The sequence below is a fragment of the Natator depressus genome, chromosome 2 (assembly GCF_965152275.1).
Source record: "Natator depressus isolate rNatDep1 chromosome 2, rNatDep2.hap1, whole genome shotgun sequence".
In the NCBI taxonomy this organism is placed as follows: Eukaryota; Metazoa; Chordata; order Testudines; family Cheloniidae; genus Natator; species Natator depressus.
The window spans coordinates 186,546,057-186,560,028 of NC_134235.1; the positions used below are offsets into that span (position 1 = coordinate 186,546,057).

The 13,972-nt window shown below is 40.3% G+C and overlaps 1 protein-coding gene across 2 annotated transcripts in view; it reads left to right on the forward strand.

Annotated features, from left to right (window-relative positions):
• CPNE4 (copine 4) overlaps positions 1-13,972 on the forward strand; it is a 321,822-nt gene that overhangs the window by 252,788 nt on the left and 55,062 nt on the right. For both annotated transcript variants that reach the window (XM_074945561.1, XM_074945562.1), the window contains one exon: positions 10,759-10,845. In XM_074945561.1, coding sequence (XP_074801662.1) covers positions 10,759-10,845 — 87 coding nt within the window. The remainder of the gene's footprint in view (positions 1-10,758; positions 10,846-13,972) is intronic.

Consider the following 13,972-nt stretch of genomic DNA (forward strand, 5'->3'; position numbering starts at 1 on the left):
CTCAGATCCAGAAAGTTGCCAGTCTGCTTCTGGGAAGGATATTTGAACTAACTGATATGATATCCTATTATTACCTGGGCAAGATGTTCTGAAAATGAAGTCAGCAAAAAGGGGAGGTGCCACTGTTACTGTAATTATGTATCTGATAGAACTCGTATGCTTAGACTTGCATGAATATAAATAGGAGAATAGTTGTATTTCCAGACAAATTTCTATCAGCTGCTGGAATGCAACTGCAAGCCAATCTCACAGCCTGGGAAGAGAGAGAACACTCACCTGATGGCTAAAGACCCTTTATTGGCTGAGTCATTTTTCCCTCTTTCCCTGCTCCTTTCCCCCATTGCTTGCCATGCCTTTGCTGCCACCAGCTCTTACTGGAAATCATCATGATGTAACTAACCAGTTTCTTATGAATTACAGTTCCTAAGAGAAAATTGAATTACCTCATTAATAATTCTCCTTCTTTATGTCAGTGTGAGTCTCACAAATAGGGGTTGGTGGCAGTTATTGAAAACGATAAATGATTTGGCATATCTAATTGGAGAAGTTGTCATTTCCTATTATTATTTCATCCTGGAGCCATTAGTGTTGATAAATTCTCTGTGTGGGAATAAATAATGTTGGACTCCTAGACTGTTGCCCATGTTGTAGTGACTGCTCTAATGGAGATGCGAGAATCAAGCTAAAAGTGCAAAACAAACTTGGTTCACACTTTATATTAAGGTTCTATTTATAAATAAGGTTAATAAATGGCTAACCAATTGGTTCAGAGTCCAACGAGTCAGTAGGTTGCTTATCACCATCTATAAGATTTTCTGCTGATGTGTTTGTAACCATCTGTGCTATAACACGTGACTCATGTCTACAATATGCTTCTAACATCAATCAGCCACTTACTAACCCTTTATAAATCATTTAAATGGAGCCTTAATATGAAGCCTGATCCAAACTTGTCCTTACAGGGCCAAATTGAGTCAGTGGAGCTGGACCCACTTACACCAGGGTTGAGTTGGCCTCATACATTTTAGAGCAATTACTAGATTGCATTGGTGCATGTCAAAAATTAATCATGAAGTAGAATGAGAGCTTTCACAAAGAGGGGGCAAGAGCCAAGCTGAATAATATTAGCAAGGCCAGCCTGATGAGAAAACAGCAGCTTTAAGTAAATGCCTATGAGTGGGAGAAGGAGCACATAATGGTCAAATGTGTGCATCCCTGATGGAAATTTCTTCAAAAGACAGGTGCTCTGTCACCAAAAATGACACACACAAGAATGATCAGAGACTCTGAACCATAAAGCTGATGGGAAAGCATTGAAGACATGGGATCCATGACATCCGGGCTGCCCCAGGTTGATTAATGAAATATTCTGTGCTGTGAGGGGAGAAACAACAAGGAACAATTTTACAAAGTTCATTTTTATCCCCAGCATGGTATGGGGAGAGTTGTACTGTCACAGGCTTTTGTAGTTAGTCATTTCCCAGTTCTCATTCGCCTTATATGACATGCAGACATTGCACATCTCAAAACACTGCTACTTTAAAGTGGAAGACACCTATTTTTATAGCAGATGCTAAACATTTAGGAGAATGCATATTAGGGTTGTTTTAAAAAAACTGAACCTCTAACAAACATCTGCAAAACATATCCTATCCTTCCATTGCACCTTTCCTTGAGTCTTATCATTCCAAAACTGGTCCTTCACAATTTAACCATAGCTTTTGTCTCAATGGCTCCAATTCAGGACAAGCACTTAAACACATGCTTAACTATACCCTTATCCAGGAAAGGATTGATTTCAGTGAGACGTTAAGTACATGCTTAAAGTTTAGCTTAAGTGCTGTTCTGAATAAAGATGCTTTCCTGAATCGGGACCTATATTGTGCAGTTGTTTTATAATGTTTATTAATGCATTAAACAATCTGGCCGCTTAAAAAGCAGAATGGAAAAGAATGATAAAGATTAATTGGTAAAACTGTTCACAGTTGAACTGGGGGAAATCCTCCTCTAATTAAAAAAAACAAAAACCCACACAATTTTGAAAATAGAGGCAATAGAACCAGATAGATTGGAAAAAAGCCATAGAAACAAGCCACCTGGACCCTAATGGGAGAAATTATGTAATCGAAAAATCTGTCTCTACAAAGAAAAAAAATAGGGAAGGCAGAAACCTTCCTACATCTGCTATCTCCTCTGGCATTTCCACAAGATTATTTAACTCCCCCATAGCATTTCCATTGTATGTGCCTCATTCATTAGAATGTTCTGTCAGACAAAACTGTGCCCTCTCTGGGGATTCCAATAAGTGAGATTCTGAGGCAAAGTAGGAGGGGGCCTCAAAGCCAGCTCGAAGCTCCCCCCTCTATCCAAACTCTCGAATGTTGTCCCAAACTCTTCATATGATCAGAGTTCTATTGCACTCGCATAAGTGGGCATGTGTGAGACAGTAAAGCAGTTAGTGACTTTAGTAATGTACCAAGGCAAGTCTCAATTTGCCCAGTTTTAGTAGACAGCTCCACTTCTCTTTTTAAGATCAGAAGGTCAAATCCACTTGATGCTCTGCACTATCAGAAGCTTGGTGGCAGAAAAGGAGGCTGCAACAGCACAGTGCATCAGTAATCTCCCTTTCATCAGGTAATCTGCAGGCAACCAGCGCAGTTCCAGAAGTGCTGGCTAAGCTTTAGAGTCTTGATCAAGAAAACAGGGGATGCACAGATATTCACTGCAGTCTGCACCTGTGAGTCTCCTGTGGAGCCCTGGCAGAGATTAAAAGCAGCCAGCCTACCCATGGTGGGCCTCCCCAGCAGATAGTGTGCAAACACCACCTGTCCTCCTGGAGGGAGGCAGGGAATGCAATGGCCCTTACAGGCACAGAAAGGTGCCATTTGAACCTTGGGAACCAGCAGGAATGAATGCCCTGAAAGCAAATTGCTCACCCAGAGTCAACAGGATAACATATTAAATAGTGACTTGCTGCCGAAACAAAAAATAACCCATTATTATGTCAATGTCCTAAAAGAAAAAGGAAATTAAAAAGGAATTATTTGGAGAAAAATACACAGATGATGGTCCATGCACCATTTTGGATGAGTGTCACCTACTCTGGCTTCATACTTCATATTCCTCAGGTATATCTGATGTGATCACAGGTCCTAAGTGAAAACAAAAGCTCTGTGTCACAGTTTCTCTTGCCTCAGGGTACATGGAACCCCTTCAGTCTGGTACCTTTATTTATTTGACATACTGGCCAATGCCATTGCTGGAAGTATACTGCTAAAAATTTCTATTCTTTAAATGTTTACATTTAGGAAGTTTTCTTGACACATGGAGCCAAATGTAGACATTCTCTCTCCTTTACATGTGTATGGGAAGAAGTGTCTCAGTGGGACCCATAATTTTTCACTCCACTTCTGGGGGATTGGTAGGGTAAGAGAAGGAACATTTGAGGAAGCAAACAATGTCCTTTATTTCAGGGAGTAGTGTCCCTTGTTGTGGTGATCTGTGTCTCACTTCAGAGAATGGAGGTTTAGAAATATGACTACCTTGCAAGTGTCAGCATTATTTTGCCAAATTTCATGGAAGGCAAGGGAAGGGAAAAAAAACCTGAAAATGGCTCAGGTTCACTCAGCTGTTTCCCTCAACCTGGATTGGGGTTGCGGTTCTAAAGAAACATCAAACCAACCTACATTTGGCCTTTCATTGTAAAACCTTTTGCGCAGCTCTTGTATTAAATTAGCAGGAAGCGGTGAAGTCATATTGCCTCCTGTTTCATGAGGAGAGAAGAGCTCACATAGCCCAGAGCTGTCAGGCACATGGAAGAAATGTTAACTGGCACACTATTAGAATGATGAATCTCAGTTTTATGGTGGTTAACAATAATGTCAGAGTATAGACTGTCGTATTAGTTACCTCTCAGCTGAAAGGTTAATTTAAATGATGGGGAAAAAAAAAAAATCAATAAAGGTGACAGATACCATATCAATAGCAGAATGTAGGAGTACATAAAAAACAAACTTGTCTTAACAGTGAAAGCAAAATATTCAAAACAATTTGCATCATTACTTACCTGTCAAGACCTGTGCTGCAGATTCTGTTCCCTCAAGTAGAGCTGATGACATAGAAAGGATTGTCTAGGGAATTTTAGAAAATGATGCTTGTCATATAATCAGCTCCTGCTGTGTAAATGCAGAGCTCTGGGGTCAGTTCTTGGCAGATAAAGAGGAGGTGAGTTTGATTTTAAAATTGTCATTTTTAAGTCAACCCACAGTCAGGGAGCTTAAACATTTTTTATTTTACAAAAAGCTTTTCAGTTCACCAAATCAGGTAGTATATTTACCTGATGAAAACTTATTCTGTTTGTTCACTTGCCAGGAATTTCCTAAGATGATTTATTTGGCTTGTGATACTAATTGATCAGTTAGGTTTTCATTGTTTGTACATTTCATATTTTAATAATACTTAGGAATTATCTAGAACATCATCCATAGATCTCAAAGTGCTTTACAAAGCTGGGTAAGCATTATCCACATTTTACTGCTGCACAGAAAAATTAAGTGACTTGCCCAAGGGCACACTCTTATTCTATTTTGTATGTTCTTCTACCACCCAAATTGTCATAGAAGCTGCACACCTTCCTGAAGTGCATTAAGCACTGAAGTGCCTTAGAATCAAAGAAGGGACCTTGAGAGGTCATCTAGTCCAGTCCCCTGCACTCAAGGCAGGACTAAATACTTTCTAGGCCATCCAGGACAGGTGTTTTTCCAGTCTGCTCTTAAAAATCCCCAACGATGGAGATTCCACAACCTCCCTAGGAAATTTATTCCAGTGCTTAACCACCCTGACAGTTTTTCCTAATGTCCAACTAAACCACCCTTGCTGCAATTTAAGCCCATTGCTTCTTGGGCTATCCTCAGAGGCTAAGAACGTTTTTTCCCTCCTTGTAACATTTTATGTACTTGAAAACTGTTATGTCCCCTTTCAGTCTTCTCTTCTCCAGATTAAACGACCCCAGTTTCTTCAATTTTCCCTCATAGGTTATGTTTTCTAGACTTTTAATCATTTTTGTTGCTCTTCTCTGGACTTTCTCCAATTTGTCCCCATCTTTCCTGAAATGTGGTGCCCAGAACTGGACACAATACTCCAGTTGAGGAGTAATCAGCGCAGAGTAGAGTGGAAGAATTACTTCTCAGGTCTTGCTTACAACACTCCTGCTCATACATCACAGAATGATGTTTGCTTTTTTTGCAACTGTGTTACACTGTTGACTCATATTTAGCTTGTGGTCCACTATGACCCCCAGATCCCTTTCCATAGGACTCCCTCCTAGGGAGTCATTTCCCATTTGTATGTGTGCAACTGATTGTTCCTTCCTAAGAGGAGTACTTTGCATTTGTCCTTATTGAATTTCATCCTATTTACTTCAGACCATTTCTCCAGTTTGTCCAGCTCATTTTGAATTTTAATCTGATCCTGCAAAGCACTTGCAACCCCTCCCAGTTTGATAATATCCACAAACTTTATAAATCTACTCTATGCCATTATCTAAAGCATTGATGAAGATATTGATCAGAACCAGACCCAGAACCAATCCCTGGGGGACCCCACTCATTATGCCTTCCAGCATGATTGTGAACCACTCATTACTACTCTCTGGGAACGATTTTCCAATCAGTTATGCACCTACCTTATAGTAGGTCCATCTAGCTTGAATTTCCCTTTGTTTATGAGATGGTCATGCTAGACAGTATCAAAAGCATTACTAAAGTCAAGATATACCACATCTACTGCTTCCCCCATATCCACAAGGCTTGTTACCCTGTCAAAGAAAGCTATCAGGTTGGTTTGATATGATTTGTTCTTGACAAATCCATGCTGACTTTTATTCATCACCTTATCTTCTAGAGGTCTGCAAATCAATTGCTTAATTATTTGCTCCATTATCTTTCCAGATACAGAAGTTAAGCTAACTGGTCTGTAATTCCCCAGGTTGTCCTTATTTCCCTTTTTATAGGTGGGCACTATATTTGCCCTTTTCCAGTCTTCCGGAATGTCTCCCATGACTTTTCAAAGATAGTTGCTAATGGCTCAGATATCTCCTCAGTCAGCTCCTTGAGTATTCTAGGATACATTTCATCAGGCCCTGGTGATTTGAAGATATCTAACTTGTCTAAGTAATTTTTGACTTGTTCTTTCCCTATTTTAGACTCTGATCCTACCTCATTTTCACTGGCATTCACTATGTTAGACGTCCAATCACCACCAACCTTCTTGGTGAAAACCAAAACAAAGAAGTCATTAAGCGCCTCTGCCATTTCCACATTTTCTGTTATTGTCTTCCCCCCCCCCCCCCCAAAGAGTAACAGGCCTACTCAGTCATTGGGCTCTCTTGCTTCTAATGTATTCGTAGAATGTTTTCTTGTTACTTTTTATGTCTCTAGCTAGTTTGATTTCGTTTTGTGCCTTGGCCTTTCTAATTTTGTCCCTACATACTTGTGTTACTTGTTTATATTCATCCTTTCTAATCTGACTGAGTTTCTGCTTTTTTGTAGGACTCTTGAATTTCAGATCATTGAATATCTCCTGGTTAAGCCAGGATGGTCTCTTGCCATACTTCCTATCTTTCCTATACAGTGGGATAGTTTGCTCTGGTGCCCTTAATAATGTCTTTGAAAAACTGTCAACTATCAATTGTTTTTCCTCTTAGACTTGCTTCCCATGGGATTTTACCTAGCAACTCCCTGAGTTGGCTAAAGTCTGCCTTCTTGAAATCCATTGTCTTTATTGTGCTGTTCTCCCTCCTGCCATTCCTTAGAATCATGAACTCTACCATTTCATGATCACTTTCTCCCAAGTTGCCTTCCACTTTCAAATTCTCAGCCAGTTCCTCCCTATTTGTCAAAAATCAAGAACAGCTTCCCCCCAGTAGCTTTCTGCACCTTCTGAAATAAAAAATTGTCTCCAATACATTCCAAGAACTTGTTGGATAATCTGTGCCCTGCTGTGTTATTTTCCTCAACAGAAGTCTGAGTAATTGAAGTCCCCCATCACCACCAAGTCCTGTACTTTGGATGGTTTTGTTAGTTGTTTAAGAAAAGCCTCATCCACCTCTTCTTCCTTGTTAGGTGGTCTGTACTAGACCCCTACCATGACATCACCTTGTTTTTTACCCCTTTTATCCTTACCCAGAGACTTTCAACAGGTCTGTCTCTTATTTCTATCTCCACCTCAGTCCAAGTGTATACATTTGTAATATATAAGGCAACACCTCCTCCCTTTTTTTCCCCTGCCTGTCCTTCCTGAGCAAGCTGTACCCTTCTATACCAATATTCCAGTCATGCATATTATCCCACCAAGTCTCAGTGATACCAACTGTGTCATAGTTGTGTTTATTTACTAGCATTTCGAGTTCTTCCCGCTTATTCCCTGTACTTCTTGCATTAGTATACAGACATCTAAGAAACGGATTTGATACCCCCCCTCTCCCCCAATTCTGTCTTGTCTCTCCTTTATTTCTGCTATAACAGTCCATGCTCCCCCCAGATTCTGATCCTTCTCCCAGGTCTCCATGTTTTTGACTTACCTGTGGGCTTTGGTCACCTGCCCCCGTTGAACCTAGTTTAAAGCCCTCCTCACTAGGTCAGCCTGTAGCCAAATACACTCTTCCCCTGCCTCGATAGGTGGACCCCATCTCTGTTTAGCAGTCCTTCTTCCTGGAACAGCATCTCGTGGTCAAGGAAGCCAAAGCCCTCAGTCAGACCTCGCAGTATCATTAGTGCCCACATGGATGAGTAGCATAGGGTAGTAGTCAGAGGGCCGGATGATCCTCGACAATCCCTCCATAACATCTCAGATACAGGCTCCTGGCAGGCAGCCTACCTCCCGGGATGCCATGTCAGGGTGACAGATGGGCACCTCTGTCCCCCTCAGACGAGTCTGCAACTACCACTACCCTACGTTTCCTCCTGGGAGTGGTGGCTGTGACCAACATCTATTATATGTGGTGCATCCTCTCCCTAAGGGAGAATTGTATGTACACTGAAGTGTTATTTTTTTTAAAATGTATACACTGCTATGAGTTTATCCTGGAGAAGGCAAGATCAGAGAAGTGCACTTTGCACTTGGAGTGGAAGGTGGTGAGGTTTGTGATGATCTGTTTGGTGAAATTCGGTATCAGATTTGGGATTAGAACTCCTGGCTCCTATATTTTGCCCTGTCCACTAGATACTGCTGCCTCCATTGTAACTGGTAAACTAAGCAATTTCTTTTTATAAATGCATCCAATAAGTTTATAGAATAGCTGCTACCAGTGAAGCTAGTTTAATGTAAAATATACTCAGAGCCGAGTGATCAATGATTTTGCAATGCAATCATATTTCTTCCCTCTACTTTGCTGCCATCTCCTGTCATGGAGAACTCTGTTAAATTTTTTGGGGGAGCCTGAACTATCCTCCTGAGAATAGAAAAGCAGTTTTGGAGAATTTCCCAGCAGCATGTGGTCCTGTGTCTTCCTATTACCTCAGTCAGAAAATTCATTTCACAAGACAAATAATTGAGCTGTAGGGCAAACTGGGGCACAGGCAGCTTACTTCATACAGCTTGAAAATATTTTTCTTGTTAAACATTTTCTCTTTCTGTTATCAGCTAGGTCACCTGTTTCCAGGAGCCACAAGGTTAGGAGTGCAGTACAGGCACACAGTTAGCCCTTGGTGAAGAGAAGGTCTCACACTGCTCTAAAGCAGTATCCTTCCCTATTAGATATTTTGAAAGGGATCCTGATTTTGAAATGCTGAATATTCAAAGTAATTGTGTGATTCATTGGTATGTGTTACAAGGCCCCTACTGTGCTGATCCACAGAGGATATGAGTTGTTACAGCCTCTCATTGCAACAGCTTGGATCTTTTGCTTTTCGTTCTGGAGGTCCTGAGTTCCATCCCCAGTGTGTTGGCCAAGATGATGGCTGGCACAATTGCTCTTAGGGCTTTGCCTAAAGACTGTTGAAGTCAACAGGGCTATTTACATGCTTAAAATGCATCACATCCTTAAATGTGTCAGGACCTAATTAAGGATTTCTTCCACAAATACAGTAACTTCAAGCCAACATCATTCAATTTAAAAAATGGTCTAAATACTTATTTACATATGTAGCAAGGCAAAGACTCACCGCTGCAGCACCTCCTGCTGGTCTTCTTGGGAATTAGCTCTCCAGTGTATGGAGCACCTCATCCTGGCCAGTGTCTTGCCTGCCGCTGGCCCCCATGTCCCTCCTGGACCCTGGTGCCCCTTTTCCTCAGGGTTCTGCCCTCAGCAGTAACCCAGAGTCTGGGTCTCCCCTCCCAGCAGAACCCCCAACCCTCTATCCCCACCTTGCCTCAGTGGCTACTGCCAGTCATCATCTAGCCCCCGCTCACTGGGGCAGACTGCAGTCTGTAAACCACTCATCACTGGCAAGGAAGGTTTGGACCTGCTGTCCAATACCTCTCTTTAGGCCTTGCACAAGGCCTGCAGCCTGGGGAGTTGCCAGGGCTGGAGCTCCCCAGCTCCTCTTGCCTTTTTCCAGCACTACTCTACCTCTGGTACCCTGCTCCCAGGAAGCTAGGTCTTTCTCTCTCCACCACTAGAGAGAAACTGACTTAGCTCCTGGCTCACAGCCCTTTTTATAGGGCCAGCTGTGGCCTGACTGGGGCATGGCTCCAGCTGTGGCTGCTTCCCCAGTCAGCCTAGCCTTTTCCCTCAGGAGTGGAGTAACTGCCCCACTACAACATAGTATTGGCCCCTTTTGTAGATGGATTTTTCATCTTGCCTGGCACCATGTCAGTACACACACATTTCCTTGAGTGTTTTCCCCCCATTTTCAAAAAATGCCCCTGAAATAACATTAAAGACAATATTTTTCAAATCTCAGGCCCTAAGTGTGCATATGCAATAGCTCATGCAAAATGGGACATGTGCAGACAGGTATTTGCACATGCAAATGTGGGTTGTGCTTGTGCAGAGGCAGGTATGCATATTTTTGAAGGTACTACTTAGAGTTCAAAGTTTGAATGTTTGGTCTGTCTTAAACTACCAAAACCAAGTAACTTTTAAGTTGAAATTGATCTTTCTACTGCAAAACATTTCAGCTTCAACAAATCAGCATATTTCAACAACAAAAATTAGTTGAAAACGTTCCAGCGAGTGCTATGTGGCAGTTGTTATTTAATTTCCTTTTACGTACTTAGATTAATTTCTTATTTTTAACTTCTTATTTTCTCATAGTATCTACAGCATATAATATTGCACTCTCAAGGATCTATTTCCAACAAAAGGGGTTAAGGAAAGTACTTCAATCTCAGGTCTAAATTGCTGTGTTCTTAGTCGTTTAATGCAAACCCTCAATGTTATATTAATATGTAGGGAGTAATGTATTTAATATCAAGTATCAGACAATTTCCCCCAATCATTTTTATTTATATGCGGAGCCACTTTTTCTGAAATGATCTCTTTATAAAAACCCTAAATGTTTCACATGTAAAACCTGCATGTGCGTACACAGATTTGGATAGTTAAATGTCTGTTTGAGAATTATGCATATATTTGCATACCAGAATGTAGGTGGGAGTAGGTTAAGATCACTCCTTGTACAGTTAATGTTTAGCCATCTTTGTCTTTGGGCCATTTGATGGGGCTTAATCAACTATAGAGAACATACCGTGCAACCCTTAATTAATTCAATTTGTTTACATGAATTTTCTTTCATGCAGTGACTGGTGTTTTCACAGGTACAGTGGGAGTGCATAAACCCCAAGTACAAAGCAAAGAAGAAGAGTTACAAGAATTCAGGCATTGTCATTCTTAACCAGTGCAAGGTACCTGCATTTGAAAGAATACTTTGTCTATTCCTCCTCCCAGTTGTTAATAATGTATTTATAAAGATTTTTTGGAAATGGAGCCAGCAAAGAAAATCTCAAGTATGGAACTAAAAATTGTGACATGGGAAGGGCAAAGGGAAGCTATTTGGGTTCTGGCGGTCTGTCCTTTCTTAGGCATATCATATAAAATATACAGCAAAACCTGTCATAATAAGCTGAAGAAGGAAACAGCCCAACTTGAGTCAGAACCCAGGTTTTGTTTGAGGGGCTGGAAGCTGTAAAAACATATTTTACCTGTAAACTGATATGGAAATCATTAAGACTCAGTAAACGTGGAATTTTCTAATGCCATATTTATAGATTCACTGTTCAAAGTCGAGCATTACTATGGGGAAGCTGGTCATGGCCCCATAAAAAAATGTTGCACTGAAAGGAGAGGTTCAACCACTTTGTTACACGGGAAGAATACATTATACCCTCCCCAAAATTACATCTCTTTCTTTTCCAGTTTAGAGTGACTTTTCTGAGAACTCACAGTAAATGGGTTCATTACATGGAGTTAAAATTAATTTTAAAGTGGTTCCTTTAAGAAATGCGGCACCCTGTGGTAATTTCCATTACTAGATGGAAATGATAGAATTACTGGTAATAACGCAGAAAAGGCAGAAGTGTTCAATACATATTTCTGTTACGTATTTGGTGTAGCCCTATCATGTGATGAGATGACTCTTTTCAATCCACTAGACTGTAAGGAGGATATTAAATAGATACTACTAAAGTTACACCTTTTCAAATCAGCAAGTTCAGATAGTTTGTTTTGAAGAGTTTTAAGAGAGCTAGCTGAGAAACTCACTGCACTGTAAATGTGATTTTCAATACGTCTTGGAATGCTGGGGAAGTTCCAGAAGACTACAGGAAACCTCATGTTGTGCCAGTATTTTAAAAGGGGAAATGGAATAACCAAGGTAATTATAGGCCTGTTAGTTTGACACTGATTCCATACAAATATGATGGAGTAGCTGATACATGACTCGATTAATAAAGAATTAAAGAAGGGCAATATAATTAATGACAATCAACACAGTATTAAGAAAAATTGATCCTGTCAAACTAAGTTGATAGTTTTTTTGATGAGATAACATGTTTGGTTGATGAAAGTTAATAGTGTTGACGTACTTCCATAATATGTTTAACTTGGTACTGCATTACATTTCGATTAAAAAACTAGAATGAAATAAAATTAATATGGCACACATTAGCTAGATTAAAATCTGTCTAGCTGATAGGTCTCAAAATGTAATTTTAAATCAGGAGTTATTGCTGGGTGGGTGTGTTTCTAGTTGGGTTCCGTAGGAATCTGTTCTTGGCCCTTCACTATTTAACATTTGTATCGATAACTTGGAAGAAAACATAAAATCATTGCTGATAAAGTTTGCAGATGACACATAAATTGGGGGAGTGGTAAATAATGAAAAGGACAGGTCTCTTAACACAGAGCGATCTGGGTTGCTTGGTAAACTTAGTGCAAACAAACAATATGAATTTCAGTACATGTATATGTATAATGTATTCTACATGTATACATCTGGGAACAAAGAATGAAGGCTGTATTGAGGACTGGGGACTCTATCCTGAAAAGCAGTGACCCTGAAAAGATTTGAGAGTCATGGTGGATAATCAGCTGAACATGAGCTCCCAGTATAGGTGCTGGAACTCAGGGTGCTGCCACCCCCCCTGGTTTAAAGTGGTTTCCATCAAATACAAGGTTTACAGTTTGGTTCAGTGGTTATCAGCGCCCCCACTATACAAATAGTTTAAGCACCCCAGGCTCCCAGTGTGATGCTGTGGCCAAAAAGACTAATGCGATCCTTGGTTACATAAACGGGAATCTTGAGTAGGAGTAGTTATTTTACCTCTGTATTTGGCACTGGTGACACTGGTATCCACAATTCAAGAAGGATGTTGAAAAATTGGAGAGGATTCAGAGAAGAGCTACAAGAATCATTAAAGGATTAGAAAACCTGCTGAATAAGTGATAGACTCAAGGAGCTCAATTTATTCAGCTTAACAAAGAGAAGGTTAAGGAGTGACTTAATTACAGTCTATAAGTACCTACACAGGGAACAAATATTTAATAATAGGTTCTTCAGTCTAATGCACAAGGTATATCACTATCTAGTGGCTGTAAATTGAAGCTAGACAAATTCAGACAGGAAAGAAGGAATAAATTCTTAACGGTGAGATGAATTAACCACTGGAAAAATTTACCAAGGGCAGAGTTGCATTCTACATCACAGACAATTTTTAAAATCAGAATTGAATATTTTTCTAAAGGATCTACTCTAGAAATTATTTTGGGGAAGTGCTCTGTCCTGTGTTATACAGGGGGGTCAGACCAGATGATCACAAATGGTCCCTTCTGGTCTTGGAATCAATGAAGGTCTGTCAGACCAGCCCCCGTGCCTCACCCCGCGCCCCCGTCCAAATGATCTTAAGAATGAAGTAACTCAGACACTTACAACTTCCTATACACTAACAAGTCACTGAGATCTTGTGCTAAGGCTGTCTTTGAAGAAAATATTTTAGGATTAATTGTCGTTTGTTACCATTATTCTTCATAACTGAAAGTTTCTCTTTTAGCAGAGGCTGACAGATAATGTTCTGTTTCAGAGAATTCTGTGAAAAACTACCCTCTTTCAACATTTTCTTAACCTTCAGTGTCCTGCATAGTGACACTATTGGGCGGGGGGAGGGAATAAAAAAACAATTGAATCTCCTCTGGGATTAGACACTAAAATGTTGTAACGATAAACATGTGACTATTACATAGTGTTACTGTCAAGCAGAGTGAAGGTTGTTTGGATGCCCTAAATATCCATACCTTAACGTAGTGGGATTTCTTTTAAGTTTACCTTTACCTCTGAATTCCCTGGTCTCTGATGTTTCTTCTGGGGATAATTAAAACAATCCTGTAATGTGTTGTACCCTAAATTGCTCTCCGTGTTAACTCCACCTTAACATAGTTTTTGTCTGAGAACTTTAAGGTAAGTTTGCTGATTGGGGGGACTTTAGAACATATTTCAGTGTACTTAACAATGTCTTTGTCAAATAATCCATAAAACCA